Genomic DNA, 14,900 nt, shown 5'->3' on the forward strand with positions numbered 1-14,900 from the left:
TATTGCAAAATTAAGCTAAATTGTTTCAATGATATTGTTGCTAGGGTAAAATTTTCGGAGTTGTATATTTTACTTGAATCATTTGTAGCCTATAGTATTATCCACAAAGTTATTTTCGTGGCGGAAATGGAATTCGCCATTAAAAGAGGAAAATTGAAAGAGAATAAAAAAAAATAAATGAAAAATTTGACTTCGCTGTAAGCATTTTCAAAATTTCACATTATTTTTCCATAAAATTCTCGTCTTTAGTGCAAAGAAAAAAAATGAAGAAAACTAAAATAAATTTCAAAATTAAAAATGAATTTAAATTACTTTAAAGATATTACTAAAAATTTTTAGTCTCCCTATTATCTGATATTATCGATATAAGGTTAGATATAGAAAAAAACTTTAAGGCAGGAAAAAGTAATAAAATAGAATATATGTGTGCCTGTAAGACAGCACTTCTTCAAGGGACCCACTGTCTACCAACACACATGAGCCTTTCTGTTGTCAGTGGGCAAACCAAAATTGACAGTGCACCATATATGAATCTAACCATCTATCCTTATAAGCTATCTTTAAAAATTACAAATTTCATTTTAAAATAAAAGATCATTCTCGATAAGATGGATAATAATATCAAATCAAAAGTGTTTGAAGATTTTATTCGCAAAAATGATTTCTCTAAAACACAAATATTAATGTTGGGAATAAACTTTTAGACTGTACATTTTAAGATCTTCTTTGAAGGTTTATATCATTCATAAATTGCTTCAATGAAACAATCCGTAACTCACTTTTATTTTTACACAAATATTCAATGCTACTTAATTGAATTCTAATAATAACTGTTTTTTTAGGTATTTGAATGAAATATTTAAATTTCAAATAATTGTGACAAAATTCTGTAATGCGTTTTGAGCCTTATAGAACTTTTCTTTTCGTATAATTAGCCTCAAAGACATGTCATTCTTGTAAAGATTAATTGTCATTGATAAGAGCTTCAAAGTATATAATACCCTGAATGATTTCTTATAGTTTGTATGTTGCATGAAAAGAACTGTGTGTGTGTGGGGGGGGGGTTATGACTTGACACGAGTGACAATAGTTATGATTCAGTGTCTAGGTTTGACCAATGAGAGGTATCTATCTATTGTTGCAGCAAAAGTACATAACTGTTACTTTAAAATTGTAATATTCATTTCGGTGTTGAACTGTGAGTTCGGGACTTAGTTTCTTAATAGTTATATTAGTAGAAAAGTATAGTTACTTCGTTATAGTCTTGAAGCTTGGTGTAGTGAATTTTCTGTCAAGATTTTGTGGAAAAGTCTTAGGATCCTTAACGATGTCTCTGATCAAGGATATTAAGTAAGTTCTTCTTTATTTTTTACTGATTTATTTATTGATTAATTAAGGCTTTTCATTCTTCGATCTCCATTTTATTTAATACGCTCTAATTAGAAAAAAAAATGTGGCTTACAGTTATGGTTCATCTGTGTCTGAATATAAGTTTTAGTATTTGAAATTTCTTAGTATTTGTAATTAGTATTTGAAATTGTTGGATATATTAGAAAATAATCTAGGAAAGTAAATTTGACTTAATGTAATTTTAATTTAATGTAAGATTTATTTGGTTAAATAATTTGTTTTTGAACAGTACTCCTGAAAGTCGTTTTGAACTGTAATATTTTAATTAATGTTAATTAAAATTCATTTTAGAAAATATTTATTTTGTGGTATAAGGAATTATTTGATTTTTCATTAAAATGTCCGAAATGTCCTCTTTTGTAATACTTTTTTTACCGAAGTAAATATAATAGAATGTATTAAATTATTTGTTTTTGTACTCCTGAAAGTGGTTTTTAGTTAAACTTAATTAAATTTATTAATTATATGGATTTCGTTATTTAAAGTATTTGTTAATACATTTTATTCTGTTGTCGCAGGAATCAGTTGATTCTGCAAAGAGCCCCCAGAAATTACTCTAAATATCTCAGCTTTTCCTTGCTGACATTTTTAATACCTTTTCTTGCAAAACAAATGTGATATAATGTAATTTTAATTATATATAAAGTTTAGTTGATTAGGTTATTTATTTTTGACCTAAGAAACAGTTTTTTAAAAATTTTATTTAACTAAGTTGATTGCTGAAATGGATTTCATTATTTAAAGCATTTATTAATTCATTTTATAAAATATTTTATTCTGTGGTATCAGGAATCAGTTCATTCTGTATTGAGGTATGAAGAATTAGGTGATTTTTCATTTAAACGTCCGAAATTATATCTCATTTCTTCTCTCTTTTGTAATACTTTTTTTACCAAAGTAAATATAATAGAGTGTATTAAATTATTTGTTTTTGTTCTCCTGAAATTGGTTTTTAGCTAAACTTAATTAAATTTATTGATGATATGGATTTCGTTACTTAAAATATTGTTATTAAAATTTCGTCATAGTCAACAGTAGGCAGTGCTGTAGTAGTTGCAATGCGCGCATTGGCCATTACTTTTTATTTGTTTTAGTATTTATTCGTTCAAAGTTACTATTTTGAATTTTTTAAATTAATAAATTCTAAATTAGTTTTATTATTTTAAATATGTGGTAATGTTAAAATTTTGTCAAATATATTTCTTGTGAATAAACTTTCTTCATTTAATTTGCGAAAATGGATATTAAAAAAGCGATTACTTTTCGCACTTTTACCTTTAAAAAATTGAGTTTCTTTACATTTGAAAAATTAATGGGTTAAATACTTATAGAATTTTTCTTTCTTTTTTTTTCTTTACACATTAATCTAATCTTTTTTGAAAAAAATTAATACTTCATCAGAGACATTAGAATATAAAAAGAGATTTAATCCATTAATCTTGAATTCAGTTGCTTATAAATAGAAATTTTTGATCCAATTACGTCAGAAAATATTAATTTACGTCAAATTTAATTAGATTATTTGCAATTGATAAAGATAAATAAAATAGTATAATATTCGATTTGGTTTTTCAAAAATAAAGTTTTTAATATTAGTTATTTTTCCAAATTCAGTTAAAATGTAAAGAAATTAAGAAAAAAAAATCATACATGTGAAAAAGAGGGGTAAAATATGTACTCTGATTTACTGATATATCGCGTACTCTAAGAATAGCACCAAACATGTCCTTAGGCTGTGAAATACTGTAGTGAAGGAGAAGGTTTTCTTCTTCACGGATGGGTTTTACTGAATTTGTTACGATATTATCGTTTGTCGATATTTATTGTGCCCATATATTTTTTGATATTCATCGTGTGTTTATATTTATCAATATTTAGCTTAAGTTAAAATTTTTTGCATTTACTATATATCGTGAGAATATCTCGCTATAAATTTAAATTATCGACGGCTCACGAGATATCGATACATCGAACTATTAGCTCCGAATTGGTTTGTGAATAATAAGTGAGTCCTAAATTTAAAGATGTATCGTACACAATAAGGATTAACTTAACGGAAGAAAAAGATATTTTTTACAGGAAAAAAACACTGTTTAAGAAACTGTTTCTGTTTTTCTCCGTTATCTGCTCTCTGTAAAAAATTCCCGTTATTTTTTGCAGACTTTATCTATATTTGCAAAGCAGTTTTTCTTACCGTATAATCACTCTTTCTTTTTCAAGTCATTTTACTATAAAGTATAGAAAGTAGTAGAGAAGTATCGAAAAATACTTGCTCTTATTTTTCAGTAAATATTTAATGATAATGACATCGTATAAATTAAACTGCGATCTGATTTTATTTTTAAATTAATAGTTTAACTATATATTTCCTTAATATATAATTTTTCGGAAGTTAAGTTACCATACATTTTTATTCTGGTAGACCTCTATAGTTTAAACTTTTTTACACTTACGTGTTATATCAATAACTTTTTTAAGATGAAAACAGTTTAAGATTTCCCTCATACTGGGACGCTAGAGCTCCGGTAGTACAGAGGATCCATTGCTATGTCCCAGGTTCGAATCCCATCTTCGCGTCAATACGTCGTACGAATGCTGCTTTCAGCATGCGCTGACCGCAATGCAGACATCATAGAAGTTTCTGTTGAAATAGCGGAATTTTCAGAAATAACAGTACTTATCTGATGAAAAAACAGACGCCTGTTTTTTTGAAAAAAAAAACTGTTTTTTTTTTCTTCTGTAAAATATACAATTAATTTTAAGCCATTATTAACCAAATCACCACTCCTTAACAATACTTAGTTTGTCACACTAAAAGTATACTGAAGTTACTATGATAATACTGAAAAAAAGCTCAATGGAACTGTTTTCCTTTATTTGAAAAATATCGTCAATTGTTAAAACGCAGGATGTTTATAAACTCCCAAAACCTAAAATTACGCAAGATATGATCTTAGTGAACAAAACAAAAGCAAAACTTTTATACTAATGCATTTTTGTTTCAAATTTCCGCAAAAAAAAAAAAAAAAATAACTTAAAGAATAATTTCATAACTTTAGAAGTGTTTAGATCATATAATTTCTCAAACATATAAATGAAGTTCAGAGCTTTTTCAGAGGTTTGAAGGGCAGAAACTATATTGCAAATGCAAAATAATGTTTTTGAATACAACATCCTATGCCGAAAAATATAGCAATAGATTTATATTTTTGTTAGTTACTCAGTTATTTTGGTTAGTATATACTATAATTATGCAAAATTTCGTAAGCCAAACTGAAATATTTATGGAGATTTGGTCATTTTTATAAAAAGTTTATTTCTTTGTCTCAGGTGCTTTGCTAAATTTAGAGAAATATTAAGTTAAATTGGACTAAAATTTGTGGAAGACACCTGATCATTTTGGGTTTTATTTTAGAAAGTACAAAAGCTACATAGAAAACTGCTTGATACTTTCTACGTTTTAAAGACGTTTAACTGAGACTTAAATATAAATTAGTTGCCAAATGCGATTCATCGCAAAACTATGAAGAAAAAATGTAAAAATTTTCCAGCGCATGTGCAGTAAAATTTTTTTTATTGTTACACAGATGTCGTGCAGTATTAAAGAATTTTTCTCAAATTTTAAAGCATACATTTTGCAATTAATTTTAAATTTCTCTAAATATTCTGATTAATTTTATTGAATTTTTTTCATTGAAGTTATCGAAAAACAACGTAAGACAAGAAATATATATTTTTTTCTTATAAAATTATTAATTCTTAGTTATAATTATTTAGCTTAATTTTATAAAAATTACTATATCTCCATAAATATTTAAGCTAGGCTTACTAAAATTTGTGCTACCATTGCATAAAAGTACCAAAATAATACAAATTTATTGTTACATTGTTTGGTTTAGGGCGTTCAAAAGCATTTTTTCCCGCTTGTAATTCATTGTCAGACCCTCAAATCTTAAAAAGGTCTTAAGTTTATTGATATGTATGAAAAATCGTATGATCTAAACACTTCTAAAGTTATAAAACAATTCGTTTTGTATTTTCAGAGAAATTTGAAAAAATGTAGTAGTATAAAAGTGCTTCCATATTTTTGTCTACTACCTGTATCATTACACTTGTATTTATTAAATTTTCTTCATGGAAAATAAATTGTAAATGCTGTGAATGATAAAACTTAAAAAATAATTTCTCAATTTAGTTTACGTTGGAAAAATATTTATAACTCATTGTTCAGTTTTTTAAATTATCTTTAAAACTCCAAATTTCTCGCTAATAAGTTGAAAAAAATTATATCCATTTAACTAAGCTTATAAACAGCAAATATTCCATAATCTGTACACTGTAAGAGATTTCAGATCAAATTACAGTATAAAGTACTGCCACTCAGGGTGCTGATACTTTTTACACTGATAAATACCGTAAAATCACTTTAATTAAATAAATATTACTGTAAAATTTTAAGTACAATATTTTATGGTAAAATTGGATTGGACTGAGGATGCACGCACAGACGATGTACTTTATATCGTAATTCAATTAAAAATTTTTTACAATGTAACATCCATTGTGTGCTTTATTTCTATGAACTACCATGTGCTAACTTATTTCTGTGAATTTTCTCACTTTCATACTTGCAATATGGGCGAATAGTTTTTGGAGTCATCAGATGACAAGTTATATCAGGTTATAAGCGAAACAAGATACCACTTAAGATGTTTAAGCTTAAGTTTAATGATCTAAAAGTCTTACTTCAAATGCCCATTATTATTTAAGTAAAATTTTTAAGAAAAGAATTCTTAAAATTAATTTATTTCGTTAATTTTTTCGAATAATGCAGTTTTTGAGCCACTCCATGTATGTGATTTTCTCTCTGATGGATTCAAGAAAAATGTCATGTCAAATTAACCAAGTGGATACTAGAAATGCTGCGTACTTTGTAAAAAATTCTGAAATGAATTACGGTAAAAATTACTGGCACCCTTAGTGCATCATCTTCAAAATCCATTTTACTGCAAAATATGCCACGTTTTCTTGTTTTCAGTGGCGCTATACACGGGGAGTCTTCGCTAGTCTGGGATAGAGCTCACTGCTTCTTGGACATGGTTCCAACGCCTTACCAAACCAACAGACTATTTCACCTCTAATAAAATTCTATGTATTAGTTTATAGAATCACTTTAAGTTAACAGAATTATTTATTTAATTACGGTGATTTAGTGATTTTACAGTAAATATTATTGCAAAATTTGCAGTATATAAATATTGTCCCGAAATATTTTACTGTGAAACGCACCAGCACTCTGAGTGCCAGTACTTTTTACCGCCATTAGTTTCGAAATTTTTTACGGCGTAATTTAATGACACCATTGCTGATACATTGCTTTTTTTATGAAGTGTTTTGATTTAATTGTTTATATTTTTTTTCAGAATCTCGGCACCTGTTAGACCCTTTCAACAGATAAAGAGAAAAGCGGTTGAAGATGTTGCTACTAAAAGCAGCAAGAGTATGAAGAGAGATCCCGAAACAGAGAAACTTCAGCAAACTCCCAGGTGCCGATTTTTTCCAAAGTGCCGCATGGGTCAAAAGTGCCACTTCCAGCATCCAACCTGCAGGTATAATGCCGCATGCAGAAATCTGAAATGCATCTACCGACACATTGGTCCCAGAAAAATAGAGCTCTTCGAGAACAAGGAGAACAAGCAACCCAACAGTTTCCGATTGCTGCTCGAGAAATTAGAAAAGCAAAAGCCTAATCCATACAAATGGGTAAAACCTAAAGATATTGGTGCAAAAAAAGATGTACCATAGACACAGAAAATTGGGGGGTTAAATAGGTGTTTTAAAGAACGCGATTTTAATTAACAAATCAAATCCCGTACCCATGTTTGCACGCGATGATAGAAGAGTACCCGGTCTCTGCAATGAATGAGGGAAATGTTATTTGAGTAATGTTGTATGAATCAGATTGAAGAATATATAAAACTTACTATACAGAATAATAAAAAATTTATTCTGTATAGTAAGTTAGTTTCTTTTTTAATGATTTCAATAAATTTTTTATTTCTTATTTTTTTTGCACTGTGGTTATTTAAAAATTTATTCTGTTTCTGATTTATTGCTTTATTTAAATTTTTTTTTCCAATTCCAAGATTTGATACTGCATTATTTATTCATTTTTCGAGAAAAGAGTTTATTAGCTACTCTTTCCTAGCGCGAGATTAACATTCTTGCCACATTTAAACACACAGATTATTCAGTCTAGTGAATTTTTGCTTAGGATATATTATATTTATTCATAACTGTGATAATAATAAATTTCCCGAGCCTTACATAGAAGTTTGTTACTTATTTTAGCACTCATCAAATTAAAAAATGTCCCATAAGCAACAGTGTTATAAGTTTAAATCTGACATTTATTTAATGCTATATATTATTCCTATAAAAACATTTTATCTGATCCTGTAATTTAAGGATATTGTTTATTTTATCTGAATTAAAGTGGAAGAATTTTTTAATGTTACATATTCATTGAGAAATCAATCAAGGAGTTGATATTATGCTTTGTTGTTATTCAACAATGAATGAAATCTCAGTTTCATGATAATCCAAATCTCTTTAAGTTACTTGTTTTAAAAATTCCTTATCCAATTCACACCAAACTCTAGTGTAGGAAATTTGAGTAGTGGAAGTTGGAATATCAATTTTTTCAAGGAAAAAAAATTCCATGATTTGAGTTTTTATGTTTTTTAATTTTTTTTATAAAAAGTATTAAAACGCAGTAATTAATATATTAATATAATAATTTTTTATAAAGAATAATGGAAATATTAATATTGTTGAAAAAACTTATTAAATTTAATACAAAACTGACTATAAATGCTTATGAAATGTATTGTTTGTAAATTTTGAATGCTGCATTAAGTGTTCAGTACCTCTGAGTTCAACAAGCGTGCAAACTCTAAAAAGGTTAGATACTTCACACAGCTATATAAAGAAGTTCTCTGGTAATTTATGGGATAATAACTCACATAAAAATGATAAAATTTAAGAAATTCTATTTGCGATTTGTAGGTTACCTTATAATGTATTAAAAACTGGAATGCCTTTTTTGATACACTTTTATTTGTATGAGGCAAGACAAAAAATTAAAGGAAAAAACACACTATTTTTAAACTTGCTTACTGAAAAATTAGTCAAACATCAAGAGGAATTTTAAGAAAATCATAGAAATTTAATACATTTTTATGATTTTCCTAATGTACTTTATCAAGAATAAAAACGAATAAGTTATAACGACTTCTACATCCATTTAAACGAAGTCAATTTAAGTAACAAAAAAAATTTATAAAATCGGTTAAAAATTTTTGTTATTAAATTAAAAACAAAAATAACTTTATTTCCCCCCCCCTCTCTATTTTAAAACTTATTTCCTAATTATTCATGGTATGACATTCACCTTACAAACTGGGAGGGGGTTAGATCTCACACACCCTCATTTTTCATGTTCATTCATTTATTCAACAAAACAATACGATATTTTTTGCAACAAAGGCAGAAGACTCTTTAAGAACTATGCGTCAATAAGGAACAAAAGCAACTAGTGATTACTGATTAATTTGCGTATTATCCTACCTAATTGAAACACAAGTATTTACTCTTATGTAACTTAGATCAGTAAAATGAATGATTGCTTGATAATAAGTAAACTCTCATTTTCTGCCTGTTTCTCAACTTTAACTATGTTTTCCCAGATGTTATTTGAGCAATAAGAAGTCCCAATTCTCTCTTTAGTTCATTGCATTTGGAGTATATTTTCATTCAAATACTAAATAATGCCATTATAAATTAGTACTTTTTATAGGGTAGGTCTAGGATATAGTTCAAACCGAAATAAAAAATATATAATAACAGAGATAGAAGAAATGTTTATGCTTAGTTTAAATTCTCATACATTTATTTAACATATATTGGGTAAAAAATAGTGAAATATTGAGAACAAAATATCAGAAAAAAATTGTTTGAAAGCAAATTTAAAAAGTGATCATCTCTTAATGTCGAGGGAAGATGAGCGTCTAATACAGCAATGGAAAGAGATGAATTTAATTTATAGAAAATAACACATTTCATACAGTTGATATGAAAAACTTAAAATAGGCTGTAAGGAATAAATTTTATCTTGAAAACAAGTGAAAATAAATCTAGCAAATAAAATTTAATGAGCAGATTTAATCAATCACTTTTAAAAAAAATCTCATTTTGGGCAATGGGTTTAAAAACTTAAACATTTTGCGTGGAGTCATCTCATATATTTGAAATCCAGTCATCGTTTTTATGTTTTCTAATGTTTCTAACATGCCTCTTATTTTTTTAAACCAAGATTTACCCCTGTCGCCTCAGAGCAGATTAATAGTAGAATAAAAAAAAAATTTACTTTTAGTTAGATTCTATATATTTTTTTTATATAATGTGAGAGATGCACCTTCTCTTGGTTCTTTTTTCAGCATTGCTGTTGTTTGCATCCAAGAAAATGGTCTTGAACTTGATGCATCTGCTCAAGTATGGTGACATATTTTTTTCGAAGTGTTTTTCCAAGCTGAATGAAATAAAGACTCTATAAAATTTGTAGAACTATTAGTAGTTGTTCAAAAGTTATAAAATTTTCATTGATAAAAAGTACTGTTTCGTAGTAATGCATATTAACTTGTGTGTCACTGCTATATACACAAATAAATATATTTGATTATACGTATTTTTTTCTCTAAATAGACAGAGATCAAAACTAAATTAATGGAATTAATAAATTTGATGTTTTAAGTGTCAAAATGATTTAATTTATAAAAAGGCCTTGACTTACACCTACTTCCGATTCTACATTTCTTTCTAGGTAACTAAAATGAATAGCACAAATACTTTTAGTAATTATATAGCAATATCAAAAGTACTTAAGTGCTTATACAGCAATGTCAAATATATAAATAGGTACAAATCAAAATTAATGCAGTTTAACATAAAACTACTTCCAAACTATGCGTCTTTCAGGTTAAAATCTTATTCGGCTTCAGCAATTCGATATATCGAAAAGGGAATATGTTCAAAATAAGATATTAAATATTCCTGAAACTGTTAACAATAAAGTGATCTTGATTTCATTTGAATTCGTTTGATCTGATTCAATTAATTCTAAAAAAAATCACAGTATCTAAAACTATTTTCATCTGCACAGCAATGTATTTAATCACAAAGGCTTTTATAGCTTCTGATCTATTAGCTGCATCGACGTGGATGATATTTTATACGATTAAGTGTAAAATAATATTTCGGAACAACATGGCTTTTTTCTAGATAGCAAAGTGTAAGTCACCCCCTCCTCCCACTCAGTTCTAGAGTTTGATTGCAGCTCTTATTGGGAGAAGGTAAATTTTATTAAATTCATTTCATTAGTTTAGGAGACATGGCCTGAAGTTATATTAAAATCGCCTCCTTGCCTGAACTATTGGGGTATGGCTACTCATTTTGCGTGTCAAGAATCCTAATTCACAGAAAACATTTTGCACAGAGAAGATAAGCACTTTCAAAGTTTAAGAGTAATTTTTTGTTTTTTAAGAAGAAAAATTTCCAATTAATAAATTTTTTTGTGGGACATGACCTATACTGTAATGTATATACTGCGAAACTATTGAAAGTCTGAGTTTTGATGTTTCATACTCTTAAAGTTAAAAAGGCTCCTTCAAAAATTTCGCATTTTATAAACCCTTCCTGTAAAGAGATAAAGTTCCCGATTTCAATAAATGATATGTATGCTTTTTTCTCGATTTCCATGTGCATTATTAATAATTATTAATACATTTTGTGAGAACATTGATTTTATAAACTTTATTATTGATTATTAACAGATTTCCCTGATTTACAAATTACGAAATTATTTATGCAACAATTTAATTTTCACACATAGTTGCGAATGAAAATACAAATTCAAATATGATCCTAATATTCAAAAACATATTTTTAATAAAATAATAGTTTAAATGTATGAAAACGAATTTAATTAAGACTGTATTGATAAAAAAATAACTTGAAACTATAATGAAAACTTTTAACAGCAAAAAAACTGAAAATTCCCTGAAATTTTTTATAAAATGTTGATGAAAATCACTATAATTAAGAAAAATTATATTGCATGTAAACTAAACGAAATAACTAAAATTAAAGGAAATAATTATTAAAATCATTAAGTTATAATAAAAAAATATATAAAAAATATGGTTTTATAAATAGCATAAGTGTGATAAGTATAGAATTATTTGGTAAAATTACTAAACATTTTCTGAAATTATTAATTTTTATTCAAGTCAAAATTCGCGCTTAGATGTTTTAAACTATGCCTTAAATTGTAAAAATACTGACTGTACTTACTGACACAATTATTTATTGACTAAATGTTTTTAAAGGTAAGGTATGTATGTATGTAGCATAATAAACAAATACAATAACAGCAAATACAAAATTTTCTGCCTTTCAGCAGGAAAAATTTGCAGTGAATAAAATCTTTCGCAGGGCATGACAGATACTGTGATGTATATATTGTGCAACTATTGAAAGCCCGAGCATAATTTTTCATTTTATAAACCCTTCCTGAAAAGAGATAAAGCTTTCGATTTAAATAAATGAATATATAACTTTTTTTCTCGATTTCCATGTGCATTTTTGATAATTATTAATACATTTTGTTAACCGTTAAAAACAGATTTCCCTAACATTTACTTCTTTAAGAAGAGATTACGAAATTATTCGTATAAGAGTTATGCTACAATTAAATTTCCACGCATAGCCATGATTGAAAAATATTAAAAAATCAAAAATAATCCAAATATTCACAAAATATATTTTTAATGAAACAGTAGTATAATTGTAAATTAACGAATAAATAAATATAGATGATAGAGATAAAAAATAGTTTAAATGACATGACATCAAAAAAATGATAACTTTGGACATTTAAAAAATTGAAAATTTTCCTAAAATTTTTTTACAAAATTTTGATAAATAATCACTATAATTAATAAAAATTTGCATTGTACGTAAATTAAACTAAATAACTACAATTAGGAGAACTTAACATTAACATCATTAAGTTGCAATCGAAATAATGAAAAAACTGGTATAAGTTGAGTATCATAACTAAGAAAAATTAAAATGCGCATAAATGTAAACCAAGGAAAAATTGAAACCAACATTAAAACCTTTGAGAACTTATATTTAAGAATCATTACGCAATGTTTTTAATAAATTAATAATGATTTATAACTGAACATTAATAACATAACATAAATTTAATTAAATAACTGCAAACTAAAATGATTAACTAACATTAAGTTATAATTCATGGAAATGTATGATTTTTAAAACACCATTTATATTATAAATATAGAATTATTTTATTTCATTTTTGATAAATTGTCTGAAATTAAATAATTTATACTTAAATCAAGAATAAATTTTTGAAATTTTAAGATTATAACTTTCAAAAAAGCACGTGCTTTCCTCTACTAATCAGCTTTATAATCAGCTTGTTATAAATAATTTGCAAATAAGAGGCGATAAAGGATAATCCTCCAGCACCCCTCTCCAAGCTTCATCTTAGTTTTTCACCCCTCCGATTTTCCTTCTCCGATTTTGACAGTTGAAGATGGATTAAGGATTACGCCCACTGAAGAGGGGGAGAATTCGTGTGACGAAGGAGCAGGAACGCTGATTGGATGAGATAACATACTTCGCTACATTGTTATTGTCACACCTCTTATCATACCTAAGGACAAAGACACTTTTCATTCATATTAAAAGTACAAAAGGCTGTTTCCTGCTTCATAAATGAGAAAAATGTATTTAGTAATAACCCCCCAGACTGACTCGAATCATCTTTTTCAGTCAAAAGTTGTAAAGATGGGTTCATGGACAAAGGATTGTAAAATACATACTTTCCTCGATCTAGAATTGTGAATCATCAATTTCCTTACCTATCAAAGTAAAGAAAAATGGCCTGTCCATTTTTAAAGTTAATTTTTTTCCGAATATGAAATTTGAGTTCAACTTATTTTATGCCCGTTTTATTATACCTAAAAGCGATATATATTTAAACCATTAGCGGGATTTTGAAAATTAGCTCACTATTGAATTAGCTAGAAATTGAATCAAAAGAGTACAGTGAAAGCTCAATATATAACGATTACGGCATATTTTTTTAAAACGCTGTTTTTTATATGTTGTATTGTATAAAAAAAGGGCAAAATGGAAGATATTTTTATTTATTTCTAGTATCGATAAAGAAAATTCAAGTACAAATTTCGTTCAACCTTAAATTCAATTTCCTTAAATTCATTTATTCTTAAAAGTTAGTCCTTTATTTTTGTATAGCATACATGCGGGAATAACATTGATCACTACTACCTTCCAAAAAGTACTCTTCCTACTTACAGGAAAAAAATTCAGTTAATTGCTATTTTCAATGCTGTTTATTTTTAAAAAAATCGCTATTTTAGCAACTAATTTAAGTATTCACTTACTACATCAATTTCGCTAAAATGGAAGTTCCATCAGTTATTGTGAAATTTTACAAATAGAAATTTAAACTATATAGGATTTAAACTATATGACTAAAAAATGGTGCAAAGTAATTGAATTAACAAATATTTGAATTTGCAAATTTTAAAAATGTGGACAAAAACTTATTGATGCGCTAAAAACTTTCCCCTGGTATAACGAAATATACAAAAACTAAAATTAATATTAAAGGGCCAACGCATGCGACTAAATTTTTCAAATTAATGACCGAAAATCTAAATCCATCGAAAAAAGTTACGTTTATTGAGAAATTTTACGTTTACTATGTTTATTTGCTGATTAGAAAATAATAAATTCATAACCTAAAATTTCGTCTTAATCTTAGAAACCTTACGTTACGAAACCTTAGAAACCTTACGTTACTATTGGTACTCAATACTTGAAAATTCAATAATTAAAACCAGTTATTTAGGGTAATATACATTTTCGCTTACTCATTGTATCACTACACATTCCTTGATTGAAATAATAGCGATCATGTTGAAATAACAGTTGTCATGTGCTATATTTTCAGTGAATATTTTTTATACAAAGCAACTCCACTATAATGAACCTGCAATATAGTGAACATCCGATAGTAATCAACTTTTTAGTGGTCCTTCTGATTTCATTTAACTAATGTTATTTTATGCGCTTATAGTGGACAGCTAAAAATGGGTATAGTTCATTTATAGTGAATTTTTCAGCCTTTTTTTTTTCCTTCCTTTTTTTTTTTCACTTATGATTTTAAGTGGAGGCATTTCTTTAAGCAGTGTCAAATTTTTAATGTTGATGAAGAGCAAGAAATTTCACCAATTTATCTCAGGAATGAGATTTTCTTACTACAGAAAATGGGGATAAAAAAACACTGTATTCTGTATTAATTGTTGATACGG

At 27.0% G+C, this 14,900-nt stretch overlaps 1 protein-coding gene across 1 annotated transcript; it reads left to right on the plus strand.

The window, feature by feature from the left end:
• The first annotated feature begins 941 nt into the window (after nt 1-941).
• LOC147808134 (uncharacterized) lies at nt 942-7,384 on the plus strand. Its single transcript, XM_087166636.1, has 2 exons — nt 942-1,350; nt 6,834-7,384. Exons 1-2 carry the CDS (start codon nt 1,328-1,330, stop codon nt 7,213-7,215), a joined length of 405 nt encoding a protein of 134 aa, XP_087022762.1. The 5' UTR covers nt 942-1,327; the 3' UTR covers nt 7,216-7,384.
• Nucleotides 7,385-14,900: the final 7,516 nt, after the last annotated feature.

The sequence above is a fragment of the Parasteatoda tepidariorum genome, chromosome 6, assembly GCF_982258835.1.
Source record: "Parasteatoda tepidariorum strain Cologne lab strain chromosome 6, Ptep-v5.0, whole genome shotgun sequence".
Lineage (NCBI taxonomy): Eukaryota > Metazoa > Arthropoda > Arachnida > Araneae > Theridiidae > Parasteatoda > Parasteatoda tepidariorum.